The sequence below is a fragment of the Bacillus rossius genome, chromosome 5 (genome assembly GCF_032445375.1).
Source record: "Bacillus rossius redtenbacheri isolate Brsri chromosome 5, Brsri_v3, whole genome shotgun sequence".
In the NCBI taxonomy this organism is placed as follows: domain Eukaryota; kingdom Metazoa; phylum Arthropoda; class Insecta; order Phasmatodea; family Bacillidae; genus Bacillus; species Bacillus rossius.
Window position 1 is genome coordinate 60,667,209 of NC_086333.1, and position 15,926 is coordinate 60,683,134.

Genomic DNA, 15,926 nt, shown 5'->3' on the forward strand with positions numbered 1-15,926 from the left:
CTGCTGTCCAGCATGGCTGTGTTGTCGGCGTGGGCGGCATGCGATAATAACGAAAGTTCCGCTTCTGGATGCTCAGGAATGCTGAGCTTGAGTTCCAAGAGCGGCCTCCTGAAGACTGGGATACTCGCGGCGCGATCAAACCTATTTTATTTCACAATTAGGGAAAAAAAGGTGCCGTGGGCCGGTGGGTTTTCTTGGTATATTTGGTATTACCGTTTTCCGCACTAATGCATGGCGCTTCAACTTACTGCGGTACCGTTCAACCGTCTCTAAAGACTTCATTTCGGTGAGACGTTATGAATATAAATCACAAACAGTCCATAAATCGAACCCAGCCCATCTCGGGCCTCGGTTCTGCCGTCTGAAACTGCTCATAGTTTTACCGTCCAAAACCAAAACTGAAGGTTTTTTTTTTTGACGTGACAACGTCTAATAAATCGATGAACGCCGGCTGCACGCACGAAAAAGTGTCCCGTAACGCACATTGTCCCGTTACGCTGTGTCCCGTTACGCTCATTGTACGCTTGCGCCGCATCTATCTCTCTTCCACTCGATTGGAACAACCATCTATTTGACTTTTTCGAGGCAATTAAACTTGAAACACCCCCATTCGTTTCCTACTTTTCCTATAAGCGTCCCATCCTTAACAGAATAACACAGATTGGAAGAAGTTAAATAGCAAACATGCATAAAAATTATAGGTATAATAATCTCTTCGTTAAAGTAATAAACATATTTGAATTAATGAGTGCAAATAAAAGTAAATTTATCAATTAAATTGTAGATTTCATTTCACTCCTTCTTTGTATCCATACAAAATATTGATAATTCAATAAAAATGATTCAATTTTATTCATAAAAGTATGCAATAATTTCATCAATGTTTTGTTATGACGTTGTTACGTTAAACTATCGTCCGTAAACCGACTTTACAGACAACCAATTTATTTTTTTTCAGTTGCACATGGCCATGTAGAACTGAAAGTCTTAATACGTGCAGGAAAACAACTGCAGACCACTGTACGCACATTTCCGCGTATGAAGCCTGTACTGACAACTTACACTTTATCAAAACCCTTCTTTAATGGGCTCATTCAAATTTTACCGTTTCAATACACAATCTATTCCTGCTGTCAAACATCGCTTACTAACCTCCATACTACAATTCAGCAAATTATAATAGTATGCTAATAATAGTAATTTAAATTATCCTCAACGTAAAAGTACACAATTTTTTTATTTTTCTAGTAGCGTGTTGCTTAGGCAGAGAAAGAGCGTTGTTTTAAGGTAATTCCCCTGCCCACCGCACAACGGCGCTACTACTTGACGAGGCGATTACAATCAGTGGCGTAGCCAGGATTTGTGTATGAGGGGTGTTAAGAAGCATGGCCCCCCACCCCCCGTATTAAAGCGGGGGTCCGGGGGTCCTCCCCCGGGAAAATTTGGATTTTAAGGTGTAAAATAGTGCTATTTTAGCTGTTTTCGGTACTTAAATTTAAATATTTTAATGGTAAAAGTTTTATTAATTTTTAATATTAAATTTGTTTGAGTGATTAATAAGAAATTAATTAATGATTTGGTGCTAAGGGGGGGGTTTGAACCCCTAACCCCCCCCCCCTGGCTACGCCCCTGATTACAATGCCATTTCGTGTCGGGCATTGTCGGTCATTCCTACTAACTTTAAAAGTGCACACATTAAGAAATGACACATAATTACTGTTTGTGTATCTGTGACCTATGGTTTTCTGTTTACCCATGGCGATCGGTTGAAAGGTTTAGAAGTTGATGCGCTACAGCGCCATCTAGCGGCGAGTTAAAAAAAATGTTTAGCATAAAAACCTTCTCCATGATAAAAACACTTCGATGTGCCAACTTTCATGGCGATCGGTCAAACGGTGTAAGAGTTTATCGACGACTTACATGCCAACATTCAATTATATATATTCTTATATTTCGAAATTTTGGGGCTTTCACTTTTGCGGAAAGTGGATGTTCAGGATGGTTTGGAACACTCTATCTCGAAAGAATATATATTTGAAATTCCTGAAATTGTCGAAATTTTGGGGCTTTGTTCCCAGAGGGGGGCGGGGGGTTCGAGGACCCTGAATGGCTCGAAAACACTTCAAATCGAAAGAGATAAGATTTTTAAAAATTTTTAAACTTTCGAAATTTTGGGGCTTTAACCATCTGGGGGGGGGGGGGGGTGATGTTGAGGACCCCGAAAGGCTCGGAAACACTCCAAATCGAAAGAAATATAAAGGAATATAAGAATGTAGGCATTTACTGTACTCATATCTACCATAATAACAATATTGACAAATAGAAAGCTTATTACCTACCTATGAATAATTATCTAAATACATTAATAAATAACTGTATGTTTAAGAATTTACGTACATACATAATATTAAACTTCAAACTATACACACCAAAAAAAAAAAAAAAAAAAAACTAAGGGTGTTTTTGAAGCTATTTTTTATTTGTCATAATGTTTAAAACATTTGTAGGATTTGTTTATATGTAAAACTGTGGTGGCAATATTCCGCTTATCCAAAGGAGTATAGAAATTAATAGCGATATCACTCCCTGTACACACCACAAAACTTTGAATTGAGTAAAAAAAAAAACATAGTCCAAAATGAAACAAAAAGTATAAATAACAACTAATTTGACAAAAAAAATTATACAACTGGAATGACAATGTTAACATCCGCCTGAAATTTAATAGAAGTAGGTAGGTAAGAATATATATAAGAAATAAATGAAACTAAAACATACATAAATAAAATTATCTCACACTCAACCAAACATAATGTTTAATATGAAATAAAGGAAGATGGCAATTACACGTAACTATTCTAATTTATAAAAAAAATCAACTTTCCTGAAATAGTAAAATTCAAATTTTTCAACAATATATTACATAATTGATAAATATTTCTGGTCTTCGGTCTCGGCAGCCCTAAGACTCTTGACGCTCAGCAGATAAATTATAAACACTAAACCAAACTCCTTGCAAATAAGTAGGTACTGTAAAAAATTACAATATTGACAAATAGAAAATATTAGTAGGCCCTACCAACCTATGAATAAATTTCGAAGAAATTTATAAGTTTAAGAATTTATGTACCTACATAATATTAAACTTGAAACTATCCACACAATAAAAACCTAAGAATGTTAGTGAAACTAATTTTTTTTTATTTGTCATAATACTTAAAATACGTATGTTTCCAAAATGAAACAAATTATAAATAATGACCAATTTGACAAAAAAAATTGTACAACTCGAATGGCATTGAAATCATACACTTGAAATTTAAAAGAATTATGAGTGCCCTAGGTAGGGAGAAAATATATAAGAAGAAATTAAATTTAAAAAATGGGTGCGTGTACTTAGATACGCGCATGAGAAGTTATACTTCTTTGGCATCATTAAGAAATAGTTTTTAATTGCATGCAAAAATATTGCGTGGAGTCCCTCCACGTGGAAGAAGTGAAACTTCGTAATGTGGAAATGAAAATAGGAAGGGGTAGAAATTGATTTTTAGTGAAATCATATTGTATCAAATCAAACTAAAAAAATAAAGGAAATAATATTTGTAACGATTCATAGATTGATCTTCAGAGAGAGAGAGAGAGAGAGAGAGAGTGAGAGACCTATTGAATGTCTATAAAACTAACTTTTTTATGAGAGCAGATTTTCATGAAATAAATCATGAAATCATTCAACGATAAAAGCTGTTTATTTAACTAAGCGGACGGGTTCGCCCCAAGGAGAAAATTGACGCGGCGAGACCTCGTGGACATAGAGAAATGACACACACTCACTATTTATGTGTCTATGAAACATGATTTTTTTCTGCAATTTAAAAAACGGTATTGAAAATTGAAACAAATATGGCGACACTACAAACTGTCAAGATCTTTATTCTTTTCTTACTCTCTACTTAGTTCCTTACAATAGCAAAACGTAACGTAATGGCTTGAAAGCTATTGCTCGGCAGACATAGAGGAATGACACTAACAGTTTGTATATCTATGACACACATTACATAAAATTAAGATATATTTTTTCAACCCGTTTAAAATTTATTTTTTAGACAAAGAATAGCCTATGTCCATCCCCAGGATACAATCTATCTCCTTGCCAAATTTCATTACGATCCGTCCAGCCGTTCAGCCGGGAAAAGGTAACAAACAAACAGACAAACAGACAGACAGACAGAGTTACTTTCGCATTTATAATATTAGTAAGGATGGTAATACTGCGAACACTATTTTGTAGCGACAAAGCTGTTTTAATGTAAATATATTTTAATTTATAAATATCTGTAATTTTATATGAATATTTCTGTTCCATTGAAAAATAAATAGTGTTTTTAAAAATATTAATAATATAGCCTGTGACCATCTAGAAAAACGTAGCTTTATTATTGTAAATTAATTTTTAAACTTGGTACAGTAGTTTTTATGTTTAGGTATATCTTACAAACCAACACACTATACATAATCGACCGAGCGAAGCAACTAGAGCGATCGGCGATTGTATGTATGTACGTTTGTATCTGATAATTCGATACGATAACTTTTAAAACGTTGATTGGATTTCAATTAAATGTGGTTTGTAGGCAGGTATGACTAATTGAAATTTTAAGTTCGTGTAAGAGTGTAATCGGTCAACGGGTTATGATATATCCAATTAATACACATGCAGCTTTCAAAATCCAACGCAATACTTTAAATTCTTACTTGATGATGATAATGCAGCCTCAAAGTGAACTAAATAATAGAATTTATTCGTGGCGTTAACTTATAGACATTTTTCAAATTTTTCTACATTTCGTAATATTTAGTTGTTAGGTGGTCGATTACATTGCAAATTAGTTATTTGGCTGGAGTTTTTTAATTTCAAACTATTTCCTTGGTTTGTTTGATGGTTTCTTTTAATCTATACGAAAATTTGTAAGGACTACTATCAATGTATATACATTAATAGCTTTCCTCGAAATATTTTCTGATTTAAATTGAAAAAATGCATAACGTAAGTTGGTAGTATTTTTTTTCAAACAGTTTCCTTGGTTTGTTATAATAATTAGTAAGAAGATAGTAACTTTCGTCATTACTAGAGACCTGAAAAATTCGCCAATTCATCTAGTGTTAGGTTAGAATCGAAACTCGTTTAACTCTTTGCTGCTTCGGTGAGTGGACCAAAGATTACTATAGGGGTGGTTCAGAGCAAATGAGAACCCTTCTACAAAAGAAGTACCGATTCATTAGCGAACCGGATAACAGGTTTTACAAGATAGTAGCCAATGAGCACGTGGCATTTACGAAAGTATGTATAGGATTTTGAAGTCTATCCTAGAGATCATTGAAATCGCGAAATTTTCCAGTACCTAGTCATTACTTACACTAAAAACGGAACATCGCGAGGTCTTAGTTCGAGACGAACTACTAGTATGATAGCTATAGTTTAAAGCACATCTTCTAACAAGCCAGTGTGCGTTGAAAGAGAATTCTAAAATTCTTAAATAAATAAAACTAATTAAATCTTTATATCTATTTACTTTTTGTAAGCCTGAATATCGTGGTAAGGTTATAAGGAAAACGGTTATGTTCCCAAGGACATCATGTAGGCGCTCGTGAAAGCAGAGAGATTTAAGTGATAAACACTGAACAAAGTCAGCTGCTGAAACCAAAGAAACACAGGTTTATTGCACTCGTACACAATTACCGGCATTAACTCCGTTAGAAGCGTGCGGATAGATAAGTTGCTGCTATTTGCGAGTCGATTATATTATAAAGCGCGTGAAACCTACGTATATTTATAAAACACAAGTTTTAATATTTATTTCAATGGTTTTCTGCTGGAAAATGTTAGGTGCTTTATTACGTTTCAAAATGAGTGCTTTGGAAATAAATGACTATGATGGAGTTTATACAAATAATCAAACAATACAATTTGAAACAAAAGGTGGTCAAAAATTGTTTTACTTAAATAACTGTAGTACAATATTGTGAAAACACACGTGGTTTGAACAACGCTGCACTTGGAGATTCTGCCATCTCGAGGCGAATGTCACTACCTATAACTTTGTGACCTGTTCTTCGTGAACCTTAGTTACTTTCGTGCGCTGCGTGAGCTCGTACTCCTAAAAAAAATAAATCCTTATATACAAAACTGTTTGTCTATCTTGACACCTCTAAAAATAATTTACAGTGATAAGTCAATTCCCCTTTATTTTTCACATCCAAATATACGTCTCAAATGACAGGAATAAAGTAATACATGAGTATAACACATGAATGCATGTTTTAAAGAAACATAGCTACAATAATTTAGTCGTTATTTGAAAATAAAAAAAGTATTTAGTTGTTAAAGTTAAAAACAATTTTTTTTTGTGTTTAAAAATTCCCTTAAGTTCCTGGCCATTGTATTTGAGGGCAAATTCAAAAATTATTTCAATATCTTCTGAATGGATAATTAGTGTTTTCTTTATAAGCTACACAAGTCCGTATATTTGATATTTCTCTTGAATATCAGTTCTTTCAAATACAAAAAATCTTATGGTATATGAGAATATGAATGGCCCATCTTATAATTATAAACATCCTTATTAGATTCCAAATATTATTGTTTATTATATGCATACAAACTACAGACAAAAGTAAAAAAAATGTAAGTTAGATTACCGTGAACTTACTAGGATGGATAAGTTAGTTAGAAAAATACATATTAAATTATATTTACAGCAACGATTTCTATTCTTGAATTACATTAGTAAATTTTAGAACTATTGACAAACATTGTTATGAATTATTTAAAGATTGCTAATGGTAAAACGTTTAGTAACACATACAAAACATTGCAAGGCATTTCGATAAGACAATAGATTAAAGGAAAACATCATATTGTGAATTATATTCTTTGAATATAGGTCTTTAAATGTTAGCCAGTTTTTTTCTAACATATGTGCTAATTTTTATCTGTTTTGAGTTGACTATTTTTTTTTTACAAATTTTTAGTTGAAAGTAATTGTTAGTGCTAGATATTACAATTAAAATTAATCTTAAACAAATATATAAAAAAAGTTTTCATACTGAATGAGTAAGAAGGCTTTGCGACACACAAAAATCCCTCAAAATGTTTATCATCCCAAGTTGGCTACGGCAGAATGTTATGAAGGGTTATCATACTTTACCTGAGATGCTATTTCATGTAATTTCTGAGCAGTCGCTGGGCCCGTTTCCTGTACCATTTTGTAAAAGTGTCCGTTCTTGTTTTGCAGAAGTAAGTGTGGATGATCGTACTCCTGAAAATATAAAAATAATATGCATTAACAAATATTATATCTCAACAGTAGCGTAGCCAGGATTTTTGAATTGGGGGGGGGGGGGGGGGGGGTTAAGAATCATGGTCCCCCCCAATTAAAAATTAGGATTTTAAGGTGTAAAATAGTGCTATTTGAGCAGTTTTCAGTACTTAACTTTAAATATTGTAAGTAATGGTAAAAATATTATTAATTTTTTAATAAAAAAATTGTTTGAGTGATGAAGTAAGAAATTAATTAAAGATATTTTAATCAATCCAAGTGCCTTGTCCATGTCCATTTAAAATCATAAATCATGCTTGAAGCTCGACAGTTAAAAAAAAAAAGAAATAAATATGGTTGGGTTTCGGCAGAATTGGCCTATTCCTGGAAACAATTAGCTTTAGCTTGAAGAGTTACCCAGTCACCACCTGTTTATAATTACCGCGCAGGTTAAATACAATAGGTGTAAGATATTTGAAAACTTGGGACCCGTCACGGCGTCACAACCTCATAGCTTCTGCTCGCGACAGGGGTAGGGGAAGGGAAGGAGAATCGGTAGGGCTCGCTTACTCTTCCCCTCCAGTGCAGTGGCCGGTGATAGCAGTAAGACACCCAGGCTTTTAAATGCTTTTAGCTAACCTGCTTTCAGATAAGAAAAAAAAAGGGCGCGATAAGGGGGACTAATTTACCCCCCCCCCCGGCTACGTACCTGTATCTCAAAGCAGTTTTCAGTTTTTCACAGCCATTGTCTGATAAACAATATCTTGGCTTTGGAGGTTGAATTACGTTTTAGTAATAGTATGTACCAGCGACGAGTGATGTAACGATTGTCAGTTTTTAAGTATTCGCGAATGCGAATGCGAATGCAAAACCAAAAATTCAGTTGTCAAATCCTGGTTTGGTATAAATTGTTGGAACGTCTGACACTCGCTATTTTTTTGTTTTGTTTTAAGAAAATGATTATTTATAACACTAATAGTAAAATTAATGTTAAAGTATTGACATAAAAGTTATGTTTGTTTGAATTTATATCTTATATTTTCTTGGAATAAGATGATTATTTAAAACACTAACATTCACAATAATGTGTAAGTAAATAATGGGCCAGGGCCCGCAAAGTTCAGGGCCTACTACCTAACAATTAATTGCAAGCGCGTAAGTTCTTGGCTTGGCACACACAGTTTCTTCTTTATCACTCCCATTTTCCCATGTAGGGCTCACATTCACTTCGGTTTTGTGGGAATAACCTGCGTGGAGGAGCAATATTAAATCTAATTTCATCTCTCTGTTTATACGAGGGTCATTCAAATATAAACCGGGATATTGCTATACAGATTTATTGGTGAATCTCGATAATATGCAAATGAAATGCTTCACTTTTTTCTGCATGATTTCCTTCAACAGAAATACATATTATCCAACGGATAGGAAGCTTTCTGATCCCTTCAGGGGGAAAAAAAAATGTTTCCCCCAGTAGCCAATTGCGCACGTACTGTTCGACTGCAGCGTCGTCTTCAAATCTTTCCCCTCCTAATTCCTCCTTCAGCGGACAAAACAGATGGTAGAAACACAGGGACAGGACTGGACTGTATGGTGGGTGTTCAACGGTAGCCTACAACTCACGTAGTTTCGGTTCCCTACCACGTTCGTGCAACTTCGGATTTCTCTCAAAAATTGAAATTAAAAAAAATTCGAAGGGTTAGGTTAGGTCAGTCACAACATGCTTGTTTTCATTGGAAACTTCTGATTTAGCGGCTGAAGTGGCGTTAATACCAAAACGTAAAACTTCGGAAATCTTCGGAAATTCTTGCAGGGAACCGAAACTACGTGAGTTGTAGGCTTCCCGGGTGTTCAAGAGGTCGCCGGACGCATTTCGTGGCTCTAATGCTACATCTCTATCACCACCATTTCGAAACTTATGGGCCCAATCGAACACTTGGGTTTTGCTCGGAGTGGCACCACTGAACCGTCTCTTGAAGTCTCTCTTCACAAGTTCACTCGGTTTCACGCCCTCGTCGGTGTTACAACGAAATACGGCGCGTTGCGCGACCGACGCTGGTATCTGGTGCTATCACAGTGACACTGGCAAGACGGGCTAGTCGCGGGTATGCATGTCCCCTTAACCCCTCTCCGTTCTCCCGCCGACGCTCTGTACCGCTCACCCCACGACTTCAGTCGAATGAACCGAATTACGGTTTATGTTTGAATGACCCTAGTGCTCAACCTTGCAGATGCCTTCTGCAATGCAGAGTGAAACGTCGTTACATACTGTCGCTGTCCAAGTCAAGATAGTTTAATTCTGAAACGGTTAATTTTGGCTACTAATATTTACAGTTTCTATATCTACGCTCTTGAATTATTATAATACAAATTTTAAGACACTGATCTCCTGCTAATGAATGTGGAAATAACTACTTAAATTCTTCTAGTAGGTACTTTCAACAAAAACACAAAATTGCTTTTCAGCATTACTTACCTATGACCAAACATTTTCCATGATACTTTTCATTACTCATTTTGAATTTAAAAACGATAATGATATTATTAGTATTAAGTGGAATGAATTTTTCAACAAAATAAACCATTCAGTGTTTACAATTTTAAACAAATCTGCCAATTTATGCTTCACGACATAATATAACCAAATACATAGTTTGCTGAAAAAATATGCTGTAAGTTTCTAACTGCTGTTTATTTACGCAAAGGAGTGCCATTATTGCGTGAATGAGGTTTACCAAAAATCATTTAGTTACCAATCAATTATTACATTTTTTTTTTAGTTTTATATTTACACGTAAATTTAATTAAGTTACGCGGTTAGGTGTACGAACTCGTTTCAGCTTCAATAAATTCTATAAAGTGATGTAAAAAGAATAATATTCAGGTGAAGTTACATAATGTTTAAAATTGGGCTGCTGTAGAAGAAACTGTCGATCAGCGTTTGTGCTAACACCTCGTTTATTTAATAATTATCTTGAAAGGGTATCGGATGATAGCATAGCGAGCACTATTATCGACCTCAGTCACATTTAGTGGTAATATAACTAGTCGTATAGAGCACAGGAGAATGTATGTTGAAATGAGTAGGCAACGTTTTTACTGCCGGTCAAGATTTTATTGATGCACCACTGCACGTGTTAACCGTTATCATCCTTTATAGAGGATAATTCGTAGAGACCGGAAAAATTCGCGAATTAATTGCGCGATTGGCTAAAATACAAATAGTTATACCTCAGTACTGCCTCTGTTATTGGCTCACAACTCACCTGGATGACTCTGGGCCAATGAGAAACACCCAACCGAAGCTTTATCGAATCACAGGCTGCTACGTTGGAACGTTTCACAAGACAGCAGCCAATGAGTGGGTGGCATTTGACCGAGTGTACGTAGAACTATGCAGTTCATCCTGGAGGTCATTGAACCCGCGAGTTTTTCCGGTCCCTAATAATTCGTGATGAAATGGAATAAATGAAGTAGCTGGTAGCAGGCGTTATTTAATTGGTTACCAGTCTTCAGAATAGATGCTCAAACACACTACCTTCGGCAGCAATGAATTCCACCGCACTCATGTGAACTGCGCGCGTTGCGTCTTTCACCCGCTCGTGCTCTGCGGCGACTACCGACGGTAAATGCTGCCAGAGCGCGCGCTTCACATTGGTGCGTTTTTTTTTTGCGCATCATTATAACTTCAAAAGTACCGCGAATACACCATCATGTTAATATAACTTATTGTTACTCTAAATGACGTCAGTCATTACTTGTTTCGTTTATTCCAATTCATGACGAACGTATGTATAAACATATGTTTGTGTCGTACCGCCGTACCACATAGGCGTCGATTACAGTAGGCGAGTTTACTAGGTAATCTTCGACGAAAAAAAAAAAAAGTGCACGCGTGGATATCAATCGACGATATCAACGAGAGTCAATTACACAGCCCTAGAGAAACTCGTTTACTCACAAGAATTTTGAAAAGAGGCTACATTTTAGCTATGGAGTCACGTGACTTTCCAACGCTTTATTTATTAATTATTTTAATTTAATTCAAACAATAGAAAAATTTTGTTTTTTTATTCATTTATTTTAATAATCACGTTCTTAACCCATCTACTGAGAGTTAGACGTTCAACCAAAACCCAGCAATGGCAAGTGAGCAGTGAAAAATGTAGACAAGTCTTCCACTTCACTCGGTAAAGGAAGGTGAGTTAGCGCTCGACGTGATTACACTGAACGAGTATGTTCGCTCGACGAGTGGGCGACGAGTAAACTCGCTGAATATAATCGACGCTTCACCGCCCCCGCCGCGAGTAATATGCCACGCATACGAACCACCATCCTCCCAGCGTCCATCACCAACACCCTGTCGGAGTCCATGATGGTGTTGAGTCTGTGGGCGATGGTGAGCACCGTGCAGTCCTTGAACTTCAACCTTATGGTCTTCTGAATCAGCGAGTCAGTCCTTGGGGCAAGACAAGCGACTTGAGAATGCAACTATTGGTTTAATCCAACACACTGCATATATGATTAGGACATGAAAAAAAAATGGTTGTCTGTAAAGTCGGTTTACGGACGATAGTTTAACGTGACAACGTCATAACAAAACATTGATGAAATTATTGCATACTTTTATGAATAAAATTGAATCATTTTTATTTTAATAATAAAAGAATAAATACTTGAAATGATACTAGTAACAGGATTTTTAAAATGCAAGAATAATTAACCTTTATTGCCGAAATTGTTGTAATAAGCAATGAAAACCACATTAACTTTTCACTTCACTTTATAAACAGTTGACGAAACAGTTGTAATTTGTGTGCTGCCGCTGTCTTTCTTCTCCTCGGACGCATAGGCCAATCGAGTGGAAGAAAGATAGATGCGGCGCAAGCGTACAATGAGCGTAACGGGACACAGCGTAACGGAACAATGAGCGTAACGGACCACAGCGTAACGGAACAATGTGCGTAATGGGACACTTTTTCGTTCATCGATTTATTAGACGTTGTCACGTCAAAAAGATGTAAGATAAAAGAACTGTAAGTAGCCCTCTCTGAGCCTCGGTCACACTAGACTGGCTTACCAGCCGCTCTTGCTGCTGGCTTACACCAGCCACCTTGCAGCGCACTGTGAGCTCTCCTCAGCGGATACTTCATCGGCGCATGCGCAGCTGTCAGCAGCCGCCGGCGAACACGAGATGTTCACGTGACCGCCAGGTAGTAGCTGCTGGCAGCGACCCACCAGCTATACCATCGGTTCCCAATTTTATTTCGGCCCCGGAACCCCAACTTTTCTTTTGGCGGAACCCCAACTTATTCAAAGAAAGTTACTTGACAATAATCGTGCCTGCTTTATTCGACATGAGTCCCGACTCACGGAACGCCCGTGACCCTGCCAAGGAAACCCCAGGGTTCCGCGGAACTCCCTCTGGAAACTGCTGAGCTATTCTGTAATAATTTTTTTTTGTAAACGGAACAGAAATATTCGTGTAAAATTACAGATATTTACATGAAAACAACTGTATCACAACCCGGGGCGTCTATTCTATGTTTTTTGCCCAGTAACTCCAATAGTTAAGCTAAGGCGCCACGGAGAGTGAACTGGAGTTGACTTGCCCCGACTCGAGTCCGGTAAGAACTTACACTCGCCCGTTCCTCTACGGGCGCGGCGCCTCTGCGACCAGACAGGTCTCGACACGACTGCAGTGGAGCGACGGGACTCAGGTCGGCGCCGGTCTCTGGGGGAAACTAACCTGACTCAGGTCCCCCCACCCCATTCCCTCCGCGTGTTCGCTAGTTGTTGGCGGGACACGTGTGCGGCGAGATGGAGGGAACATCAGCAGGGGAACTCCTGACTGAAGCTGTGCGTGTTAATTAAGTACTGTATGATACCGATGATAAAACATTTTTGTGAAACTGAAAGTCAAAATATGGGCTGAAATAGCCGTGAAATGTATAATTGAATCGGGTGGGCATCATTGTTTTTTATTTTTACAGAGCCGTTTATAGAATTATTTCAGTCTGTTAGTTTAGGTTAACATTCTTATTCTTAGTGATATTAATACATTGATGCCTGAAAATATTGCGGATTTATTTGATGTCAAATTAGAAATTACTATAAGATATGTGTATTTCTGCGTCACTTTCATGATTGTATCTCAAATTATTTGTCATGCTCTGGATGATTGTGATCATAATAAATAGTTTTCATAAGAGCGATAGAATCATGTGTACCTAATCCCTGTGCTACGAAAAATAGCCAATAAACATTACAGAGCGTCTTGAGTCTACAAACAACTTCAATGTTAAGCCAGATGTTCAATTAATCTGCAATATTTACGGGCCTGCAATAATACCTACATATGATATAAGTTATGTAATATTTATTGCAGGTGATATGGCCAAAACAATGTGGATACAGATGCGGGATGCCTACCGAAGCAGTGTAAACCCTTTGAAAGCTTCCTAGCCGTGGAAATATTCACATCAAATGGCAATTGTATAGACATACGAGAAATATATTCCCAGACACACAAGCGATGATACATGCCACCTCTCTGAGGAAGGTAACACAGAATATTTATCGAGTGAACTTGAAAACAGTATGCAGCCACGATCTGATGCTATATATAAGCCTACCGAAGCTTCACAGAAAGAGCAAAATGTAAAAAAAAAAAAAAAAAAAAAGCTAAGGTTTCCGAATCTACCCTCGGTTTTCTTAGATAACAAGCAAGAATTAGAGAGGTAAGGGCTGAATAAAGAGACACGTGGCGAGGTGAATAATGCATCCTCCTGATGGTCTCAAACAGTTTTTCGACTCTATGTACGCGGCAACCAAAACACTAACACTAAACCTTCAGAGGGTTGTTAGGCGTAAGTTGTTTTCTGCTGTCTCTAAAGCTGAATACCAGGTGGAGAGCCTGTCTTCGTATACAGCTCCACAAGATGTAACATCCCCATGAACACATAGCTGTACAGAATTGTAAATGTCAGTCCTACCAGTGAAAGTATCAGTGGACTACCAATAAGTGACATTTTTGGAAGTTACATGGAAACTGTACACAGTAATGTTTAGTTATGTCTTCTCTACTACAAAATATATCATTATTACGTCGTATTAAACACTAACGTTTGTATTGTTGTGTCGTGTGATGTGACTTTTTAATTTTTATTATTACAGCGTCATGTATTATAATACATTTTATCCTCTTAATTTAGGATTACATTAATTTATTCTTGATAGTTTTCTTACTATTATTTTCAAAGCGACAAAAATTCAATTTCAGATGCTACACTGTTCTCACACAAGCAGCTACTTCGTCAACAACAATTCTGGTACGATACTTTCTAAATACGTAATATTTTCATCTGTATACACACTCATGTTAGCATTAAATTTAAAAATGTGACATTTTTGTGTTGTTGCATAACAAGAAATTGTAATTATTATAAGAACAGTAACAATCGAAGTGCGTATTATTAACATATACTTCACCATGTTGCGAATTGAAATAACGCATGAAGGAATCCCTCACTTCAAATTATTCTTTCGTACTTCTGAGTCGTATCATATTGTCAGGCTGCACTACCCTCTACCCTCTGGGTTATTAATCGACTATTATTTAGTATTGTGTGGAATCACTCTTAATATAGTTTCTCGCTGTCACTGGACTAGATACCTACATCTTTAATGTTATTCGACGTCATGTTTGTTTCTATTTATGTGCCTTTGGCTTTTTTCTAATCCGTTTCATTTAATTCTTAAATTTGTTGGTGGGCTTTCATTGTTTTCCCCATGTTTTAAGCAACTTGATTTTGTGTGATTCCTTTTCAGTATATATATATATATATATATATATATTGATTTCATGTAAGAGCTTCAGTATTGCTGTGTTTATTTGATGTTAATAAACATTATGAACTGAACTGAACTTCATTCAAATGAACTTTGTTTTCACAAGCATCTTTGGTCACAAAGTAATAGTGTAGGAGAAAAGTGGCCATCACTACCTTATCAAATAGTTCCACTGATACTTCAAACAGTTTGTAGAATACTCTCCATTGAGCAGCCAATACGCCAAACGCATTTTCTACAACCCTTCTTGCACGTGTCAGCCTGTAATTATATATTAAACGCTCTCTTCTTAGGGTCTTTCCTGGGCAAGGATGCATAACATGTTTTAACAGAGGAAATGCCTCATCTGCAACTGCTACGTAAGGCATTGCTTCTCTTCCATCATATAATGCATCGTCGAGAGGTATATTCTGTCCTGTCTTCAACCGCTCTCCTATAAAGCTAATGGAGAAAATTCCGCCATCGCTGAAGCGTCCTTTAGCACCAACCTCCACCATGGTAAATGCATAGTTGGCATTTACCTGTCCAACAGAGACCACACATTGAAAAAAAGTTAAACACACATACGCTATCTAGTTTTTAGAGAATAAAAGAAGTGACAAAGACAATACATCAAAAATGTATACAGACAGGAATTTATTATGCATACATATAATGTAAAATCTTTAAATAACATTTTATAGTGTACGTATATTTGACTTCTTACCTTAAACAAATAGCACGTTTTTCTCGCGAACCTATTGGTTTGCGCCAGTTTGT

At 36.5% G+C, this 15,926-nt stretch overlaps 1 protein-coding gene across 3 annotated transcripts in view; it reads right to left on the bottom strand.

Moving 5' to 3' along the window:
* Positions 1-5,964: 5,964 nt before the first annotated feature.
* LOC134531874 (ATP-binding cassette sub-family C member 4-like) overlaps positions 5,965-15,926 on the bottom strand; it is a 73,422-nt gene continuing 63,460 nt past the window's right edge. For all 3 annotated transcript variants that reach the window (XM_063367883.1, XM_063367884.1, XM_063367882.1), the window contains exons 23-25: positions 11,646-11,775; positions 7,206-7,316; positions 5,965-6,155 (exon numbers count right to left, since the gene is read on the bottom strand). In XM_063367883.1, coding sequence (XP_063223953.1) covers positions 6,090-6,155; positions 7,206-7,316; positions 11,646-11,775 — 307 coding nt within the window. In that variant the 3' untranslated portion in view covers positions 5,965-6,089. The remainder of the gene's footprint in view (positions 6,156-7,205; positions 7,317-11,645; positions 11,776-15,926) is intronic.